The 20,909-nt window shown below is 33.3% G+C and overlaps 1 protein-coding gene across 3 annotated transcripts in view; it reads right to left on the bottom strand.

The window, feature by feature from the left end:
- Nucleotides 1-20,909, bottom strand: part of LOC145248277 (importin subunit alpha-7-like) — a 115,023-nt gene that overhangs the window by 53,307 nt on the left and 40,807 nt on the right. For all 3 annotated transcript variants that reach the window (XM_080110146.1, XM_080110148.1, XM_080110147.1), the window contains exon 3: nt 43-132. In XM_080110146.1, the coding sequence (XP_079966272.1) occupies nt 43-132 (90 nt within the window). The remainder of the gene's footprint in view (nt 1-42; nt 133-20,909) is intronic.

The raw sequence follows: 20,909 nt of genomic DNA, 5'->3' as shown, positions 1-20,909 counted from the left end.
CATTCTTATATATAAAAAAAACAAAAAAAAAAAAAAACTTACAGTGTATGAAGAAGAAACATAGGGTTCTTGGATGTCAGAGATGATATCATCTGAATCATTGGATAAGGAGACATTTCTTCTTTTAAAAAGCTGGAAAAAAAAAAAAAAAGTGCGATAATTAGGACAAAATTTCCATTGATTATTTAATCTTAAAAACATCAAGTCATTTCTTAACTAGTTTTATATATTTAAAAATTAGTGTTGAACAGTTGGAAGGACAAGCAAAGTTTGAAAAAATGAGATGTGCCGACATCTCTGGCTTCCGACAAAGGTAAGTTGAGGAAAAGAACAGAATTTCAATTTTGACGAGGAGAGATAGGAGGCAAACTAGGGGGAAAGAGAGAAACCGGAAAAGGAAATAGAAGAGAGACTGGGGAGGGGCATAGCTGAACTGAGGCAGAAAGAACAGCAACAGAACTTGATGGAATAATTTCTATATGGGACAAAGATGGTTGGGACAGACAAGATCAAAAGACAGGGTTTGGATCCCTAACTACGATGGTACCACACACAGACACTCTATACACAAATTATTTCTACAAATGAGTGGCTAATTGGTTAAAACAGTATGAAATTTAATGGATAATGACCCAACCATTTCTGGGCCATTCTAGCTTTCAAGGGTAGTTAACCTGATTTGGCAGTAGGGAAAAGGCTGGATTGACGGAAACAAGAGAATTGGAACCTGGACACCAGGAAGGATGACTGGAACCTGGGAAGTATGGGACGACATCCGACTTAGTCGTTTTAAATTAAAGTTTGTCTTCAATTTAACATTGTGTGTTGAAGAAATTTGGACAGTGAAGAAAAGTTAGAACATCAGCTGCTGTTTTCTTGAGGAATCTATCTTCAATAAAGACAGCGTTGTTAGTGACGTGAACAAAGCAGAGGAGAGGAGCTGATCTTTCTTGGCTGGTGCTATATATATATATATATATATGGCAATGGCAAAGAAGAGAGGACAAGTGTAGATGAACAGTGTAAAAAAAAAAAAAAAAAGAAAAAAAAAAGGGGGTTATATTTATTTACATCAAAGAGTAATAAACATGACTGAAGAAATAGGTTTGATGACATCTTTGGAAAACTGAAAAGGAAAGAAATTACGTCTTTGGAACCAGGAAGTAGCATAAGAGGTTCAGGGAAGGCAGGGAGCCTGTAAGGGATGATGAGGTGGGGGAGGAGTAAGGAAGCAAGAACATTTAGAGTTGATTGGCCAAATAAAGAATTTCATAGATAAGGACCATCATGTGTCTATAGAGACAATGAGTGCACAGTTTGATATCAGTGTGGGAACTGTACACACAATTTGTGAGGAACTGAAGATCCGGAAGATTTGTGCAAAGTTTGTCCAAAGGGTGCTCAGAGATCAGGTAAAAAAAAGAAAAAAAAAAAAAAAAAGAAAGACGTCATGACAGCAGAGAGATGGTAGAGCTGATCAATTCGGGTTCCACAGTTCTTGATGCTCTGGTGACCTGCAATGAAAGCTGAACCTACTGATATGACCCAAAGACCCAGAGAGAGTTCCCAGTGAAAGCATGCTGGCTCTCCCAGACCTAAGAAATCCAGACAAATCCACTCAGAACTTATAATGATCCTTTTTTATTTTTGACAGCACAGGCATGATCTACATGCACTGGGTTCTCACTGGACAGACAGTCAACAAGGAATACTATGTTGAGGTTTTAAAGGAGTTCAGGAAGAGATTCCGTTGTAAGAGGCCAGCACTCTTTAAATCAGTTCAATTTCCCCTAGGACAATGCGCCAGTCTACAACTCCATCCTTGTCACAGACTATTTTGACCAAGATGAGCATCAATACAGTTCCTCATCCTCCCTATAACCTGAAAGGTCCTTGTTTATGGTTTGACTACAGCCATAATTTTTAAAATATGTCAGTTTAAGCAAAACCAATAACACCTAAAAATAGCATTATATCCAAAGATTACGAAATTTGCTCGAGCAGAACACTTATAAGCTTTAAAAAAAATGATGGGCATCAAGACAGTCACCCTCCCTATAGTCCAAACCTTGCTCCCTGTGACTTTTGGTTATTCCCTAAGCTCAAGGAAAACCTTGGAGGCTGTCGTTATGAGACAGCTGAAAAGATGAAAGAGGTGACATGCTCACACAACTAGATTTCCATGGGGCCTTCCAGAAGTTGTTGGAATAGTACAAGTGTATTGCAGCCAGAGGAGATTACTTCGAAGGGAACTAGAGTTTCATGTGTGTACTATCAATACAAGTGCCTATACAAAAAATCTGGAAACTTATTTAAGGCACCTCGTAACTTCTGTGTATTAAATTTTTAGGTAAAAATATAGAATAGTTACCCCCCCCCACACACATCATGTTAAGAATATCTTTCTAAATAACATTTCAGCACAGTCCGTAAACTACATAAGCACCTATATTAGATACATAACACACAAACATTCTGCAAAATGTATATAAATGATATGAAAGATAAAAAACCCAAGTAGGATCAGCTTAATCGTATTTAAGTGAAAAACCTGGATACAAACCAATCCATTAAGACATTAATTTTCTATTTTCAAAGCATGTGTGAGAAAGGGGGTATAGACTTATTGTAAGCACACAACAAAGTCATTTTCTTTAGTTCTTATAACAATTTGTCAACAGAAAACATTTTTTCTACAATTGGCAAGTTGAATAAATGTCAATCCAAAAGATTTCCTGTTTCAACAAAAAAAAAAAAAAAAAAAATGTTGTGGTTCATGTTTGCTTTCATTCAATTAATCAACAGTTTTTTTACAAGTCGGACTGTGGTAAAATAAAGTCTTTTTCCTCTGAGAACAAGGTAATTTTCATTCTAACTTTGTTTTGTTTCTCAATAGTAACACAAACATTTTCATGAATGCAACAACAAAAGTTTATATTTACAGACTGACTAATAAGAGTAATTTATTAAAATTACTTCATTGTAGTAATCAAGGCCAATTGTATTAGGAATTCTTACAGCCAAAATTTCTCATTACACATTTTTCTTGTGTTTAGATATTTTACCAGATAAAAGCACAAAAACAAATAAAATTATTAATGCACATGACAGCAATAATTAGGTATTAGACTGAAAAAAAAAAAAAAAAAAAAAAAAACAACAAAAAAAGCAAATAAATACAAAAACAAAAAACTGACTATTTCTAAAAATTTGACCAACTTAAAAAGCTGCAGACTGAGTGAGACCCATTCCAACATCTGATCTCTCTATGAAGGAGTCATCAATTATCAAGGCCTAAAACTATTTGAGAATAAGAGTTAATCAGACAAGTGAATTGCTACTTGAATGATGAACATTATGAGATGATTGAAAATCTACATAATCCAAGGTATACGGATAAGTACATTTCATTTTGATCAAAGGTACATTATCGGGGAGGGGGCGTTTGTGCTTGTCATTCATAAAAAATAGTTTATAAAGTTAAAATTATCAAAACATGAATAAGAAATCTATGGCTTGGAGACAGACATCCCAATTGATTCCTAGGAAGTGCCAGATGTACTTGGATCTGGTGCGTCATTCACCCATGGTGGGTTGAGCCAGCTTCCTGCAAAGAAAGAAGTTTCTAGGGAATAATAAATTTACAAGCGATTCCCAGTTATATATTGCTCCAGTGGGGTGGGGTGGGGGGCTATTAATTTATTAAGTTGGTGCAAAAACAACATTGTTTTTTCACGCATGTTACTTTTATATATGATTTCCGAATTCATATATATATATATATATATATATATATATATATATATATATAGCTTGGTTATATATCATTTTGAAGCGCGTTTTTCGCTATCAAATTGTGTTATTTGTTACCATTCTCAATCTCTTAATTTAGTTTTTTGCGGGTTTTTCAACAGCATTGACAATTTTTAAATCTGCATGATTTTCTTGTTCCCGTTTAAACTAGGCTGAAAAGCTGTCAAGACAGCTCATAATATCAATAATGTGTTTGGCCTAGGAACCACTAACGAACGTGTGGCACAATGGTGGTTCAAGAAATTTTGCAATGGTGACGAGAAAGATGGCCACAGCTGGCCAACTGTGGTTGATAACAAACATTTGAAAGCCTTAATTAAAGCTGAACCTTGCAAAACCACATGAGATGCTGCTGTTGAACTCAGAGTCAACCACTCAACAGTTGTTTGCCATTCCCCAGCAAATAGGGAAGTCAAAAAAGTTGGATGAATGGGTACCACATGAATTGAACCAAAAAAATCGTCGTTTTGAGGAGTCTGCTACGCTCCCTTCTGCGCAACAAAAACAACCCATTTCTTGAGCGAATTGTGATGTGAAGTGGATCATCTACAACAATCAGCGACGTTCAGTACAGTGGTTGGATGCCAGAGAATCTCCACAACACTTTCCGTAGCCGAAATTGCAAAAAAAAAAAAAAAAAAAAAAAAAAAAAAATGGTTATGGTGTCTGTTTGGTGGTCTGCGACCGGTCTCATCCATCACAGTTTCTTGAATCCAGGCGAAACAATTGTGGCAGAGAAGTACTGCTGACAAATTAACAAAATGCACCAACATATGTACCCGAGATTGGTCAATATGAAGGGACCAATTCTCCTCCCTGACAATGCTCGCCTGCATGTTGCTCAACTGACCCCGCAGAAGCTGAATGAATTGGGCTACGAGATTGCCTTATCCGCCATATTCACCAGACTTCTTGCCCACCGATTATCACTTTTCAAGCATCTCGACAACTTCCTGTGCGAAAAATGCTTCAAAAGCTGAGATGATGTTGAATCGGCCTTCAATGACTTCATCGCTTTCAGAACTCCAGATTTCTATGCTAATGGGATAAATAAACTTTTTAGCAAAAATGTATCAATTCTAATGATTCTTATTTTGATTAATAAAGTTTGAAGTAGAACGTCAAAAAACAACATTTTTGCACCAACCTAATATTTGATTCAACTGAGGTTTGTGGAGCAAATCTTCATGTATTAAAAGTTTGGGAAATTAATACATCACTCAAGAAGTCCCTGGCCTGACATATGTCATGCCACTATTAAAATTGAATTTCATATTTTTATAAAGTACTACCCTTCAAATAGCAGACATCAAAATTTGAGCTCAATTGGATTATTAATTTACAAATTACAGTTATTAAAGTGAAACTATTGGTGAAAATTTTCTAAATAATGGGGGGGGGGCAGAAAAGTGAATTGTGGATAAATAATTGCTTTCTAATAGGTGCTGTTCAAACAAAGCAATTTCAGAAGACCATTATTCAGACTTTGCTTCCCCAGAAACGGGTGATATACAGACTTTAAACGTGGCTGGACAGACATAAATGATGCTGAACACTGGTTGTACAAATTTGACTGTTGTATTAGAACACACACACACACACAAAAAAAAAAATTTTTTTTAAATCCAAATTAATTTTTGCTAATCGTAAATTTAAGCTGTGGGATATAAAGGAGTTAAAGATATCAGAAATCACTATTTTGCATGAAAATTTCTAAATGAAAAAGCTGTGTTAAAAGTGGGTGCTGTATTTGCTTACAGTTGACCAAATATGTGTTAATTAAGCGCATCACTTAAATGCAACAAAATGTTTTGTGTCAATGGATGAAAAACAGCTTTCCTAATAAGTTAATAGCCAAATAGCAAACCTTATGAAGTTTTTTAAATTTCATGCATTATATAGTAAAAAAAGAAGTAGGAGCGTTAGTGTATATATAGAAAGAGTAGGTAGGAGCGTTAGTGTATATATAGAAAGAGTAGGTAGGAGCGTTAGTGTATATATAGAAAGAGTAGGTAGGAGCGTTAGTGTATATATAGAAAGAGTAGGTAGGAGCGTTAGTGTATATATAGAAAGAGTAGGTAGGAGCGTTAGTGTATATATAGAAAGAGTAGGTAGGAGCGTTAGTGTATATATAGAAAGAGTAGGTAGGAGCGTTAGTGTATATATAGAAAGAGTAGGTAGGAGCGTTAGTGTATATATAGAAAGAGTAGGTAGGAGCGTTAGTGTATATATAGAAAGAGTAGGTAGGAGCGTTAGTGTATGTATAGAAAGAGTAGGTAGGAGCGTTAGTGTATATATAGAAAGAGTAGGTAGGAGCGTTAGTGTATATATAGAAAGAGTAGGTAGGAGCGTTAGTGTATATATAGAAAGAGTAGGTAGGAGCGTTAGTGTATATATAGAAAGAGTAGGTAGGAGCGTTAGTGTATATATAGAAAGAGTAGGTAGGAGCGTTAGTGTATATATAGAAAGAGTAGGTAGGAGCGTTAGTGTATATACAGAAAAAATAGGTAGGAGCGTTAGTGTATACAGAAAAAGTAGGTAGGAGCGTTAGTGTATGTATAGAAAGAGTAGGTAGGAGCGTTAGTGTATGTATAGAAAGAGTAGGTAGGAGCGTTAGTGTATATATAGAAAAAGTAGGTAGGAGCGTTAGTGTATGTATAGAAAGAGTAGGTAGGAGCGTTAGTGTATGTATAGAAAGAGTAGGTAGGAGCGTTAGTGTATATATAGAAAAAGTAGGTAGGAGCGTTAGTGTATATATAGAAAAAGTAGGTAGGAGCGTTAGTGTATACAGAAAAAGTAGGTAGGAGCGTTAGTGTATATAGAAGAAGTTTGGTTCTTATCTATTTGTTACTCGTGACAAAAAAAAAAGTGATCTTATTAATTAAAAATAAAAACAAAGTTTGTTTTGTAAAACAAAATTACAATCTAGTGGTGGCTTGTAATGTTATTGTGTTTTTGCAATATAGCAATTATATTAATACAACCAGGTTGTTTCCTAGGAGTCAATTACTTTCATTTTTAAAGCTTTTTACTAGAAGGCAAACTATTGTCACGTTTTGACATGCACAAATAAATTTGTTGTTGAAATAGAAATGTCTTAGCATCTTATCCAACTGCTTATTGAAGCAGCATTCACCCTAGCTTCTTTCAAAGGAGGAAATCTCACGGGAGTTTGATTTTCCCAAGTGATCCCTAGTCACATGTACATTATATATATATATATCATCTTCATATTTGATATGGTCAAAAGTAAACTAGCATTTAATATTGTTGTTGTATCAATACAAAAAACATATCCATCTACTAAGTCTGTTTTGAAGCGGAATCAGTTCAGCAGAAAATAATTGGTGTATTTACTGAAAATGAAGAACTATTTTACAAAATGTGTAATTTGTACAATAATCTTCAGAAAGTTTTTAGCAAAGTATGGGATCATTTTGGCAATATTACTTCAAGAGACAATTGAAATATTAAGGTTCTGTTTAAATATTTGAAGGAAAAAGAAAAATTGAAATGAAATACGATAAATATTTGCATCTATAACATAGAAGGTAAACAAAAAAAAAAAAAAAAAAAAAAACTTATGCTAATCCTAATCAAGTATCAATACATCAGATGGATTGCTATTTGAGTGATTAGAAATCTAACTGCTTTAAAATATACTATCTCCTCTAAAGGAGAAAGTAATACCTTGGAGGATTGTCCCATGACGACAGAATCAATATTACACTATTCCTACCAAATTAAGCATTAAAAGATAGTCATAGTATAACTTCAGACAAACAGATACAAAACCTCCATTTGCAATAAATATACATAATCATCATCTGGAAATGACTATCCTAAGAGTAATAATCAAAAACTTACATGAATTTGATATACAAAGGTCTTCTTGCATTTGTTTATTACAATGATCTAACCACCCATAAGATCCGATATAGTGAATCTCCACCAGGTATGAAATCCAATCAACAAAAACAAAGCCCTCTCTCCCTACACCATGTAACAATAAAATTAAACTACTATACATATATATTTCAATCCGTTTTTCAATTTTATGGAATATATAAATATCTGGAAATATGGACTACAAGTCGGTATTTAACACGGAGTAATGGGGTTCATATCTTACCCAATCATATTAGGGCGAAAGTGAATACAATAAATCCAATTGGATTTTAATTCTACTAGCCAATTCCATAGTCAAGGTTGGTATCCATTTACACCCCCCCCCGCTCGCATACATACCACATTTAACCATGCAAATAAAGAGGTTTCATATTTTATTGGATTTTATAATCACTCATTTCAAAATTTTAACCCACAATTGAGATAATAGATGAGGAATCGAATACAACCTATTTTTGCTTACCTTTCACCCACGAAAATATAAAAATCTAAATTTTTATGTGTGTTAGAAATAAAAATCAACAAAAAGAAAAAAAATGCTTGATTTTAATAAAATCTTTGATATCAATGAAAATAATTTTGAAGATCACATTTCAAAGTTTACAAAATTGATTTAAATTGTGTGATCAGAAATTTTAATGCCTAATAAGGTTTTATCGTAATTTCCATAAAGAGGAAACAAAGCACCAAGTTAAATTTGAAACAATTTTCTTAAATGTCTAGTTATTTGAAGTTTTTAGTTTTAAATCAACATGATTGTATTTTTTGCATTTTCGTTTCGGCCACAATCAAAAGTGTATTATCTGTTCTGTCCTCAGTCTGAGACTTCCAAATCATTCTTGACTATGGCGATTTTCAGTTTTGTTGTTTTCAAAATGCTGATTTTTGAAGAGCTGGATATTAACGTTGCCCTCATGAGGAACTTAAATAGTGATATTTGAAATACACCGTAAACCCCTAAAACTAGATATATAGATTTAAATTTAATCAAGGAAAAAATTGAAAGGATGTATCAGAAAATGTTAAAAATTTAAATCCCATGAATACTTTTGGGTTTTCTATTTTTTTCTTTTAACAAAAAGAAAAAAAAAAAAGAAATCAAAAAAATGTTCACAGCTGTTGCATACTCCCCCTCCCCTGAACAAAAAACAAACCCCGCCCCCTAATATTTGTGAAGTTTAAACTGCAGTATCATTTGGTGATTACATTAATTGAATATGAAATTGAAATTATGACACTAGCAGGGGTACCCGGCGTTGCCCGGGTGTTTTGAGGTGTGTGGTTTTGGGTAAATCAAAACAAAAGAATAATAAAAAATTGTTGCCCAGGTGTTTGTTTCCGGGGTGGGGGAGGGGAGTTTTAAAAAAAATGCAATTGGCCAAAAAAAAACAGAAAGAAAGATAGCGCCTGAAATGAAAATGTTTATTTCATGCTAGTATTTAATGTATTTATTTGTCTTGTTTATGCAAAAGATTTATCCACATAAAGTAATTTTTTGTCTGCAATAATAGATTTTTTAACCATATAAATGTTAGATGTAAGTACACCGTTTTTTTTATTTGTTTTTGTTAATTAAACGTGTGTATGCATCGCTGTCATAGTGGCTTTCTTCCAAATCCAATGTCGTCTGCCTCAATTTACATAGCGTTTTTTTAATTGGGCTAATGAAACTTTGAGAAATTCAATGTGTAAAAATAAATAATGAATAATTGGAAAAGAAGAAGTCACCTCTCCCCCGTAATATCAGTTTAAAAAGTACAGTAAATATAACATAAGAAAAAACATAATAAAAGGAATAAATAGGCGAGTAATCAGTTGAAAAATTGAAGAAAGGTCGCGGCTTACACCGATGATTGCCGGTGTCGTGTGATCCAAGCTTGAATGGAAATCACGGTAAATCAGGGGAAGAAAAAAGCAAAGAAAAGGAAGAAGTCCATATACTTGAAAATCGGCTGCATATAAAACTGTATTTACCTGAATGTTGGCTGGGAATTGTTAATCGATGAGGCTAGGTCAATAAAGGAATGAACGTGACATAAATACAGTTGGATACACAATTAATAGTTGCAGACGGATAGAGTTAGATGTAAAATCTGGAATACAATGTTAGTTTGTTTCGTGTTTTTGTGTATTTAATGAATGCAATTGTTTCTGTGTAAACTGTAGAATGCAGCGGAGAACGGATTTCTGTAAGAGAACTGAATTGTATTCACCTGAATGTTGGCTGGGGAGTGTTAATTGATGAGGCTATGTTGAAAAAGAAAGGAACGTGGAATAAATACAGTTGGGCATCCAATGGTAGTTGGTTTTGTTTGTTTTCATTTGTCCAATGGTAGTTGGTTTTGTTTGTTTATGTAATAAATAAGATTTTCTGTGTAAACTGTATTTTTTATGCGGAGGAAAACGGATTTCAGTAAGAGCGTTGTGATAGACTGCTATTAAATTAAGCAAGGTAAAATTGAACGTGGGCTAAAAATGTCTGATAAAAAAAGTAAAAAAAAAGATGGCATCAGTAACCCTTTCGGTTTGTTAACCCCTCCCCTCCCCAATATAAATAAAATTAAAAAAAAAAAAAAAAAAAAAAAAGAAGAAAAGAAGAAAAAGATGGCATCAGTAACCCTTCGGTTCCTTAACCCCCCCCCCCCCATAAATAAAAAAAAATAAATAAATAAATAAAAAAAAGGCGAAGGAAGAAATGGCATATGTAAATATTGGATTCGATGTAATCAAAAGTTGCGTTTCAACCGACGGAAAAATGCCAATCCATTTTTTTAAAGCAACTATGAACTCAAACCGGTGCTACCTCGTAGTGTCCCTTGTGGATGTATCCCCACCGGTGATAAGTGGGCACGGGAGGAGCATGAATGTAATAGAGGGAAAAGATTTTACCACTTCCATTGATTGTAACCGAATTTGGCCGTGGACTCTCAGCAGAAAAAATATAGGGATCTAAGTTTATCGAGCAAGTGGATAGGTGATAGGCCTTTAACACACCAAAGGTAATGTGCTGCAGTGCGTGCATATTACATTTGCATGAAATGTCCTGTTTTTCAATCCTATTAAGGTCAAAATCGCAGGGGAAAAAATGAGTTCATTTTATTTATATAGAGAAAATGAAAAAGTCAAATTAAAAAGTTACGTTTTTGCCCGACAATTTTCTTAGCAAGAACAGTCGCATGACTGAAGTATTTATGTACATTGTTATAAATCCTTTACTCTGATCTTTACTATAGAAAGATTTATACCGTTTCATACTATAAAAAGATTTATACCGTTTCATACTATAAAAAGATTTATACCGTTTCATACTATAAAAAGATTTATACCGTTTCATACTATAAAAAGATTTATACCGTTTCATACTATAAAAAGATTTATACCGTTTCATACTATAAAAAGATTTATACCGTTTCATACTATAAAAAGATTTATACCGTTTCATACTATAAAAAGATTTATACCGTTTCATACTATAAAAAGATTTATACCGTTTCATACTATAAAAAGATTTATACCGTTTCATACTATAAAAAGATTTATACCGTTTCATACTATAAAAAGATTTATACCGTTTCATACTATAAAAAGATTTATACCGTTTCATACTATAAAAAGATTTATACCGTTTCATACTATAAAAAGATTTATACCGTTTCATACTATAAAAAGATTTATACCGTTTCATACTATAAAAAGATTTATACAGTTTCATACTATAAAAAGATTTATACCGTTTCATACTATAAAAAGATTTATACCGTTTCATACTATAAAAAGATTTATACAGTTTCATACTATAAAAAGATTTATACCGTTTCATACTATAAAAAGATTTATACCGTTTCATACTATAAAAAGATTTATACCGTTTCATACTATAAAAAGATTTATACCGTTTCATACTATAAAAAGATTTATACCGTTTCATACTATAAAAAGATTTACACTGTTTCATACTATAAAAAGATTTACACCGTTTCATACTATAAAAAGATTTATACCGTTTCATACTATAAAAAGATTTATACCGTTTCATACTATAAAAAGATTTATACCGTTTCATACTATAAAAAGATTTACACTGTTTCATACTATAAAAAGATTTACACTGTTTCATACTATAAAAAGATTTATACAGTTTCATACTATAAAAAGATTTATACCGTTTCATACTATAAAAAGATTTACACCGTTTCATACTATAAAAAGATTTACACCGTTTCATACTATAAAAAGATTTATACTGTTTCATACTATAAAAAGATTTACACCGTTTCATACTATAAAAAGATTTATACCGTTTCATACTATAAAAAGATTTATACCGTTTCATACTATAAAAAGATTTATACAGTTTCATACTATAAAAAGATTTATACCGTTTCATACTATAAAAAGATTTACACCGTTTCATACTATAAAAAGATTTACACCGTTTCATACTATAAAAAGATTTACACCGTTTCATACTATAAAAAGATTTATACCGTTTCATACTATAAAAAGATTCATACCGTTTCATACTATAAAAAGATTTATACTGTTTCATACTATAAAAAGATTTACACTGTTTCATACTATAAAAAGATTTATACCGTTTCATACTATAAAAAGATTTACACTGTTTCATACTATAAAAAGATTTATACCGTTTCATACTATAAAAAGATTTATACCGTTTCATACTATAAAAAGATTTACACTGTTTCATACTATAAAAAGATTTATACCGTTTCATACTATAAAAAGATTTATACCGTTTCATACTATAAAAAGATTTATACCGTTTCATACTATAAAAAGATTTATACTGTTTCATACTATAAAAAGATTTACACTGTTTCATACTATAAAAAGATTTACACTGTTTCATACTATAAAAAGATTTATACAGTTTCATACTATAAAAAGATTTATACCGTTTCATACTATAAAAAGATTTACACCGTTTCATACTATAAAAAGATTTATACTGTTTCATACTATAAAAAGATTTACACCGTTTCATACTATAAAAAGATTTATACCGTTTCATACTATAAAAAGATTTATACCGTTTCATACTATAAAAAGATTTATACCGTTTCATACTATAAAAAGATTTATACTGTTTCATACTATAAAAAGATTTACACTGTTTCATACTATAAAAAGATTTATACCGTTTCATACTATAAAAAGATTTACACTGTTTCATACTATAAAAAGATTTATACCGTTTCATACTATAAAAAGATTTATACCGTTTCATACTATAAAAAGATTTACACTGTTTCATACTATAAAAAGATTTATACCGTTTCATACTATAAAAAGATTTATACCGTTTCATACTATAAAAAGATTTATACCGTTTCATACTATAAAAAGATTTACACTGTTTCATACTATAAAAAGATTTACACTGTTTCATACTATAAAAAGATTTACACTGTTTCATACTATAAAAAGATTTATACCGTTTCATACTATAAAAAGATTTACACCGTTTCATACTATAAAAAGATTTATACCGTTTCATACTATAAAAAGATTTATACCGTTTCATACTATAAAAACATGTTGAAAGGTAAATGAAAATATGTATGTGGTTGGTTCATTGTTTTACGGCATATCAACCCTTTCCGGATTATTTAACGCTGAATCCAGTAATTTTTTTTGTTTTGAATTCTTTATATTTTCAAATAATTATGTTTGGCTTGGTTGTTTTGTAGAGAAAAATTTTTGTTTTTGCAGAACATGATTGAGAAAGAAAAAACAACAAATAATGTTTGGTGCAATTTAGGTAAAGTTGGACAGCCTAATCTGGTGTCACTAGAAAATATGCGGATTATATAGTGTACTAAACATCTTTAATCTTGGTTTTGTTTCATACTTATCAGTTTCCACACACACAAAAACATTTGTATCTTTCAACAGATCTTTTTTCAATTTTCTTATGAGTTTGTTCAAGCTGAGAATGGGGCATCCTACAAGGGGCGTGCAATAAGTATTGCCTCTGGCCCACTTTCTATAGGAGTAGAGCAACGAAACTTGGCAGAGTTATTAGTCTTTCTCTACATAGGAACCACCCAGAATTATGCATTTCTCCCATCGTTTGATGCAGCTCTGGAGACGGTTTTTGTAGAACACCCCAGGTTGGTCCTCCAACCACGATGTGACTTCAGAAATCAAGGTTGCATCATCTGGGAAATGCTTTTCTTTCAAAAACAACTTCATGGCTGGGAAGAGGTGAAAGTCAAAAGGTGCAAGGTCAAAAGAGTAGGGAGGATGGGGAAGGATTTCATAACGACACGCCCATGCTTCTGATCTGGCAACATGTGAGTTGTGGACCGGAGTGTTGTCCTGCAGGAGGAGGGTACATTTGCTGATCTTGCTCCGCCTCTTGATTTTGATAGCTTCCCTTATTTTCCTCAAAAGTGAAGCATAATAGGCTCCTGTAATTGTGGTGCCCTTTGCCAGGAAATCTGTCATCACTACTCTGTCCTGGTCCCAGAAGACTGTGAGCATGACCTTGCCAGCGGAGGGCTGCACCCTTGCCTTCTTTGGAGGTGGTGAGTCCAAGTGCTTCCACTGCATTGACTGGGCTTTGGTCTCTGGATCATAGTGATGGACCCAGGTTTCATCCTGTGTAATCAGTCTTTTGAAAAACTGACTCATCTTCTTGGCACATCTCCAAATTCATCCTCGAGCACTCGACACGTTCTCGCTTCTGGAATGGTGTGAGCAACCTGGGAATCCATCTGGCAGACACCTTATGCATATGCACATGGTCATGAATGATAGTTTCCACAGACCCTGCACTAATCTTGACATCTTGGGCTATTTGGCGAATAGTAATGCGCCGATCTTCCAAAATGGCAGCCTCAACTTGACGGACAGATGCCTCATCAATGGCAGAAGGGGGGTGACCAGGTCTGGGAGCTGTTTCCAGACTTCCAGCCATGTTTGAATTCACAATGCCAGCGTTTTACAAGGTCATATGATGGGGCATTATCACCACAAGTTCCTTTCATTTCATCAAAAGTCTCCTGTGGTGTGCGTCCTTTCAAATACAAAAATCGGATCACTGCTCGACATTCAATAGGTTCCATTTCACAACTAACTCAGTTCAAACACCTGTAAAACAGAAACCACAATTAGTTCAGAACTGTAATTTGCCACATAACCCGTAGAGATATAAATCATTGCACATGCAACATTTCAGCTAGATTTTCAGTCACTGAAAGTGGGTCAGGGGCATTACTTATTGCACGCCCCTCGTACAGGATGCCAGACATTCACCAGCTATCTCATATTGTACCAGAGATATTGTTAAGATTCTAACTGTCCTTATAATTTCAATTATAGGAATCTCTCTTGCACTTGGTTCACCAGGTATATTTTCCAGCTAGTTATTTTAAAATTCTTTTTAACGAGTCCAGTTGCTCTCATAATTGCTGAAATGATAGATCTTTCTGAGATTCCAGCTTCTTTTTCCATGTCATAAAACCTTGGTATTTCGTTATATTTCCCTTCTCAGCTCTATTTAACCAAGCATCATTGCAAACACTAACTTCTACTAAGGTTGCTTCTTTCTCCTTGCCTCATATTACTAATTCAAGTTTAATAGCTCCGTTTTCTAGGTACGTAGCTGTTGCAATTGCATAGTCATAGTGAATGGTGTAGGACTTATTTCCAACTGTTTTTTATGGTAAACATGTTTCCATTCTATATTCAAGATTTTACAAATCTTTTTATCCTCAGGCATGGGTTGGAATATTATATCGATTTTCAAGCATAATTCATTTAATTTCCTTCAAAAATCTCTAAAAAATCTTTCAATATGCATGCATCATGAAACCATTACATTTTAAAGATAATTTATTAAAATTAAGATATTCGAAACATCAGCATAGAAAATACACATCTAAACACTCATCTAATAAATAAAAGGCAAAAGGGGGGGGTGCAAACGTTTGTGTATGTCCACAAAAGGCATTTTGGGTGGTGGTTTTCGCGTCGGTTAGATTCTGAGATAAGTTTTGCCGAGCAGTATCTGTTCAGTAATTTGTCCTTAGTCAATGTAGGGGAAACCCTTTATACTGAGACAATTACTATTTATTTGGATATTGCCAGAGTGCCCCCCTTTTTTGGCCTAGCTGCAGAGGAGGAGCAGTCCTTCACGACTGAGACAATTTTATTTTTGTACCTTTTCCCCATATTAAAAAACGACCCTGGTGTCTAACTCTGTCCCATGGGGAGGCATAGTAAATAGGTACTATCAGCGATAACAAAGCTGTGTATGAGTGTGTATGTGTGTGTTGGAGGGGGGGGGGGAAACAAAAAAAAAAAAATTAAAAAAAAACAAAACAAATAGAGCACTCTTCGTCACTAATAATATAATGCTTCAATTCCGGCTTTAAGTATTTACCTATTTAGTTTAAGTGAAAATAAGCAAAACACTAGATCATACACACACGCATTTATAAGACAACATAGCTATTTTGTGCATAAAAACAGACAACTGTTCCATTTACTGACCTATTTTTTTTTTTTTTTTTTTTTAAATGAAAATTTGGGTGAATTCTGTAAATGTATAAAAAACATTTTTTCATTGTACCTTCATGATAAAACATGTTGCGCAGTTTTTTTTTTAAAGGTTGATTAGAATTCAACTGTACACTAGTGATGCAGCTCGAACATACTTTTTCATTAGTTTTATAAAAAGAAAAACCAAAAAAAAAAACTAGTAGGCTGCCCAGTCGTAAAATATGCTTAAATATTAGTTTAATTCATGCAGATTTCATATTTATTATTAAAGAGCTAATTCTCCATTGATTATTATATTGTACCCAACATATTAATAGACTTACTGCAAAGTTCCATTTGTTTTTAATTTTTACCGACAAAAGACCTAATTGAATTTATTCCATAGGTCCGAATCCCAATATATCGAGTTTCAAGTATGTAGACGAAAGTATTGACAGAAGAGTTTGGTAAAGCCCATTCCCCAGACAGATAAGGTTATTATATATATATATATATGAGAGAGCGCATAGATAAAAAAATACAAAATTCTTGACTAGCCTTCAAGTTTAATTCTAGCTAGAAATTACTTTCAAATTGACAGTTTAAAAATCATGTTCAGTATTTTGAATGATTATGGAGAAAATCACAATCATAATCATTTTTATCTCTCATAAGAGGAGAGGGGAAAATCAAAGTGGTTTTCAAACCTTTAAATTGGCACGTGAAAAATCAATTTCTGATTGAAATTAAAGGTAAGAAAAAAAAAAGTATATTTTGATTGTCTACTATTGATGATAGAACAAGAACAATCTACCTCCATGAATTAAGAGGTTCAGTTTGAAATTCCTTATAAGTTTCCAAGTTCGAAGAAGGTCAAAGGTTACAATTACTCAAAACATGAAAATAAGATGAGCATCATAACCCCCCCCTAAATAAAAATGAAAATAAAAACAGCACCTTACAAAATTAAACTTAATAAATTGGATATAATTCAAAGAGGATTTATTCTTATTTTTAAAAAAGTATTTTTTTCTAGAACATTTGGCATGTTAAATTTATGGCATAATCGACCATTTTTGGGTTATTTAATGCCAAATCTGGTCATTTTAGTTTAAGATTTTATGCTTCAAGTTCTTTCTTCATATATTTATTCATGGTGCTTAGTTTGATTATTTTATAGATGAGAATTTCTGTTTTTGTTTATAGTTTTGCAGAACATGATTGCAAAGAGAAAGGGAAAAAAACAATGTTTGGTGCATTTTAGTTCAGGAAGCTCATATCTTCAGACAGCTGGATCTGTTAGCACCAGGATTTTTGGGAGATAAATAGTTTGGTAGTATATAAGAGTTGAAATAAAGAAATTCAAGCTTAAGCTTTCTTGCAAGCTATTGAAAAAGAAGTTAGTGAGAATTCTTTGTTGCAGAAGTGTGTGTGGAGAATGTGTCAGCCACGTGAGTTCATCACATTTTAAACCACACATATGACATCATAGCAGAAAGGGAATTTCTCAATATAGGAGCCAGAATTAGCAGATTAGTCGGAGAAGTCAGGGGCAATCAAGTCCGGATCGAATACCAGCAGAATCGGTCAGACAGAGCTGACATGATCAGAGGAGGATCCCCCTCAGAGGCGAAGGGGTAGAACATTAAACATGTAGAAACGACTTTGAATTTCTTGACATCATTGTCATGTTTTGTAACTGTCATCTTTGTGTCGTCATTCAACAATTAAAGGTAATGTGTAATCATCTTTAATGAACTTTGTATAACCCATCTGAGTAATGTGTCCCCCTCTCTATCATAAGTAATGACTGTCACCTCCTGTGTTAAAAGAACTGATCACCCTCTCTTCTCGCTATGTGTTAAGAAGAAACACTCCAGAACTGTATAAATGTATCTTCCCCTCATCAATATGAATGTCCCCATCCTATCTCCTTAAATATTACCGCAACACTATGCAACTTTGATACCCAATGCTACTGCACTTTACTATATTTATAAAACTAATATTTTTTGCATGTCAGAATAACACTCGCTATATCTGTTGTCTCTTGTTGCTATGATATTCATCTTTGTCAGATCGAGTCCTCTTCTTCCTTGGCTTGCACCACATCTTGAACCATGGCAGACCATGCGTGGCCGCCTTGAAAAATATTATGAAATGATTAACCAATCGTAATTCCAACACCCACATCCTCAGCTGCCTACGTCCTACATTACCCACACAGAGAGGATAAATTGCAAATTTATTTCCTCCCTCATCCCTAGGCAATGAGAAAACATTTCTACAACAAGATGTATGACAGACTTCAAGTTGTCACGTTGACAGAGAACAGTAGTTAGATCATGGTCAGCCTTTTGGCACCGTGGGATATATTGGAGGCAATCATTGTCACAGACCTTTATTACAGATTGACCACACCCATCAGATACGTCTTGTAGTCAATGTATTTTTTTTTTTTTATATACGGGCGTGTTAAGAATTTAAAATAAATAAATGGAGAAAGAAAATGTTTTTAAAAAATTACAAATAATTAAAAAAAGTTTTATATCTAAAATAACATTTAAAGAAAATTAGCTTTTTTGTCTATATTTTAAAGTTTTGATCTGGATATCAAAACCATTTTTCTTTTTTGTAAAATTCACCCATTTTCTTCCATACTATTTGGTCTGGAAACGAGGCATCAATATGCATCACATTCATATATGAAAAAGTACTTATTTCTCTCCCACCATGTAAAGATGTGACGCATGGTAGGAAGTTGGAGAGAGAAAGACTAATTCCCAAAAGAATGCCCTCTGGCAAACAAAAAGATGCCTGAGCATACTGATTGGCATTCTCTGACAGGAGAATCCAGTTTATTAACAAGAAACTAACCTCTTAAAGTGAGAAGATAATACCTGGGAGGATGGATTTCCTAAGGCTATACAGAACAATACTTATGCCTGATAGAACATTAGAGCTGTTGCTGTAGCAGCTCGCCCTGGAAATGCTAAAAGTGATCCTCATCTTAAGTCAAAATAGTTTGGTGTAATGAAGCAAGTTTTAAAATAAAATCTCTTGGAAAGTTTACTTTTAAAAATTATTTCCATTTTAGTAAGTACTAGTAGTTCAGCCCGGCTTTATTCGAGCCCTATGTACTGTTGATAACTTGCTCTACGTGTGAATAAACTTTATGTAAGATTTCAAATGTTTAGACCAAAAATTGTCTGAGTAATTTCGTACAGAGACTGCAGAGTCAATTTTTTAAAGTTTTGACCCCCTTAACATTTATTATTTCGGTCTCAAATCAAAATAAATTTTTTTTACCAATGTCCAAGTTACCTACATCTAAAATTTCAAGTCTTTATACCAAAAATTGGCAGAGAAATTTTGTAGAATCTGCAAAGGTGAACTCTTTCAACTTTGACCTTTTGGCAGCCAAATTTTTGCCCCAAAACTGATTAAAATGCTTGCTGCATGTCTGAATACCCATTATGTATAAATTTCAAATGTTTAGACCCAAAATTGGCTGAGTAGTTTGCTAGACACCACAAAGGTCAAATCTTTTGAACTTTGACCCCTTGGCAGCTCAAATTTTCAACCCAAACCAATTAAAAAGCTTGTCCCATCTCTGAATACTCTTTATGTAAAATTTCAAATGTTTAGACCAGAAATTGGCTGAGTAATTTGGTAGAGATCACAGGTCAAAACTTTTAACTGACTAATTTTAACACCAAAACTTTAAGCTCAAATCAAATTAAAAAGTTTGATCCATGTCCAAGTAACCTACATTTAAAATTTCCAGTGTTTAAACCCAAAATTGGCAGAACATAATTGGACGACAATGTATATTGTACGAGAATGGATATATTTAAATGCCGATTTGATTGTGAAAATAGATATTCTAAAAGTACATTTATTTAGTCATTGTTTATGAAATGTGTATTAGATTAAAAAAAAAATTGCATTACTTTTACAAAATATTCTGATTGACAAAATAATTTTTCATCAATGATCTCCCAAATCACATTCTTAAATCATTCGTCCCCTTAAGTAATCCAATTTAACAAATTTCCACTACTCACGATTACTACGATATTATCCCATTGACTACGGTTCACTCAATAACCCTTATCCTCAATAAGTGGCAACTTAAAGACATTTATGCAGACGACACCACGCACTATGGCAACACTTTAAAGACCGGCAATGAGCATGATCTTTCCGATTCTCTCTTCTATCTTGAGCAGGTGGTGCAATAGAGAAAAAAGTGGCTGGTTCAGTTTGATGCATTGAAAACCAAGCTTCTCTTTCCACCATAATCACTGACATCCGTCAGGCCACAGTTGAAATAAATGGTTCTCATCTTGAGGAAGCACCATGACAAGCTTCTGAGACTGACCTCCACTCCCGATCTGAAATAGGATACATCAAATCTGTTTCCAAAGTTCCTGGAAAAATGGTTGGATCATTTTACTGCTCCAGGAGGTATTTCACTGCCAATACAATCCTTTATCCGTATAAAAGCCAAGTACGTCCTAAAACAGAAGCTGTTTGGCACGCCCTATCTTGGTTTGGTAGTTCAAAACCAGCTTTGAAACTTAGTATATGATGCCCATTTCTTTTCCCTCAAACCTCTTTCTCACAGAAGAAACATTGCTAGCCTGTCTCTGCTCTATTGTTATTTTCATGGC

This window comes from Euprymna scolopes, chromosome 26, assembly GCF_053919585.1.
Source record: "Euprymna scolopes isolate OS-2025 chromosome 26, ASM5391958v1, whole genome shotgun sequence".
Lineage (NCBI taxonomy): Eukaryota > Metazoa > Mollusca > Cephalopoda > Sepiida > Sepiolidae > Euprymna > Euprymna scolopes.
The sequence above is the reverse complement of the archived record's forward strand: the minus strand, read 5'-3'. Positions and strand labels throughout refer to the sequence as shown.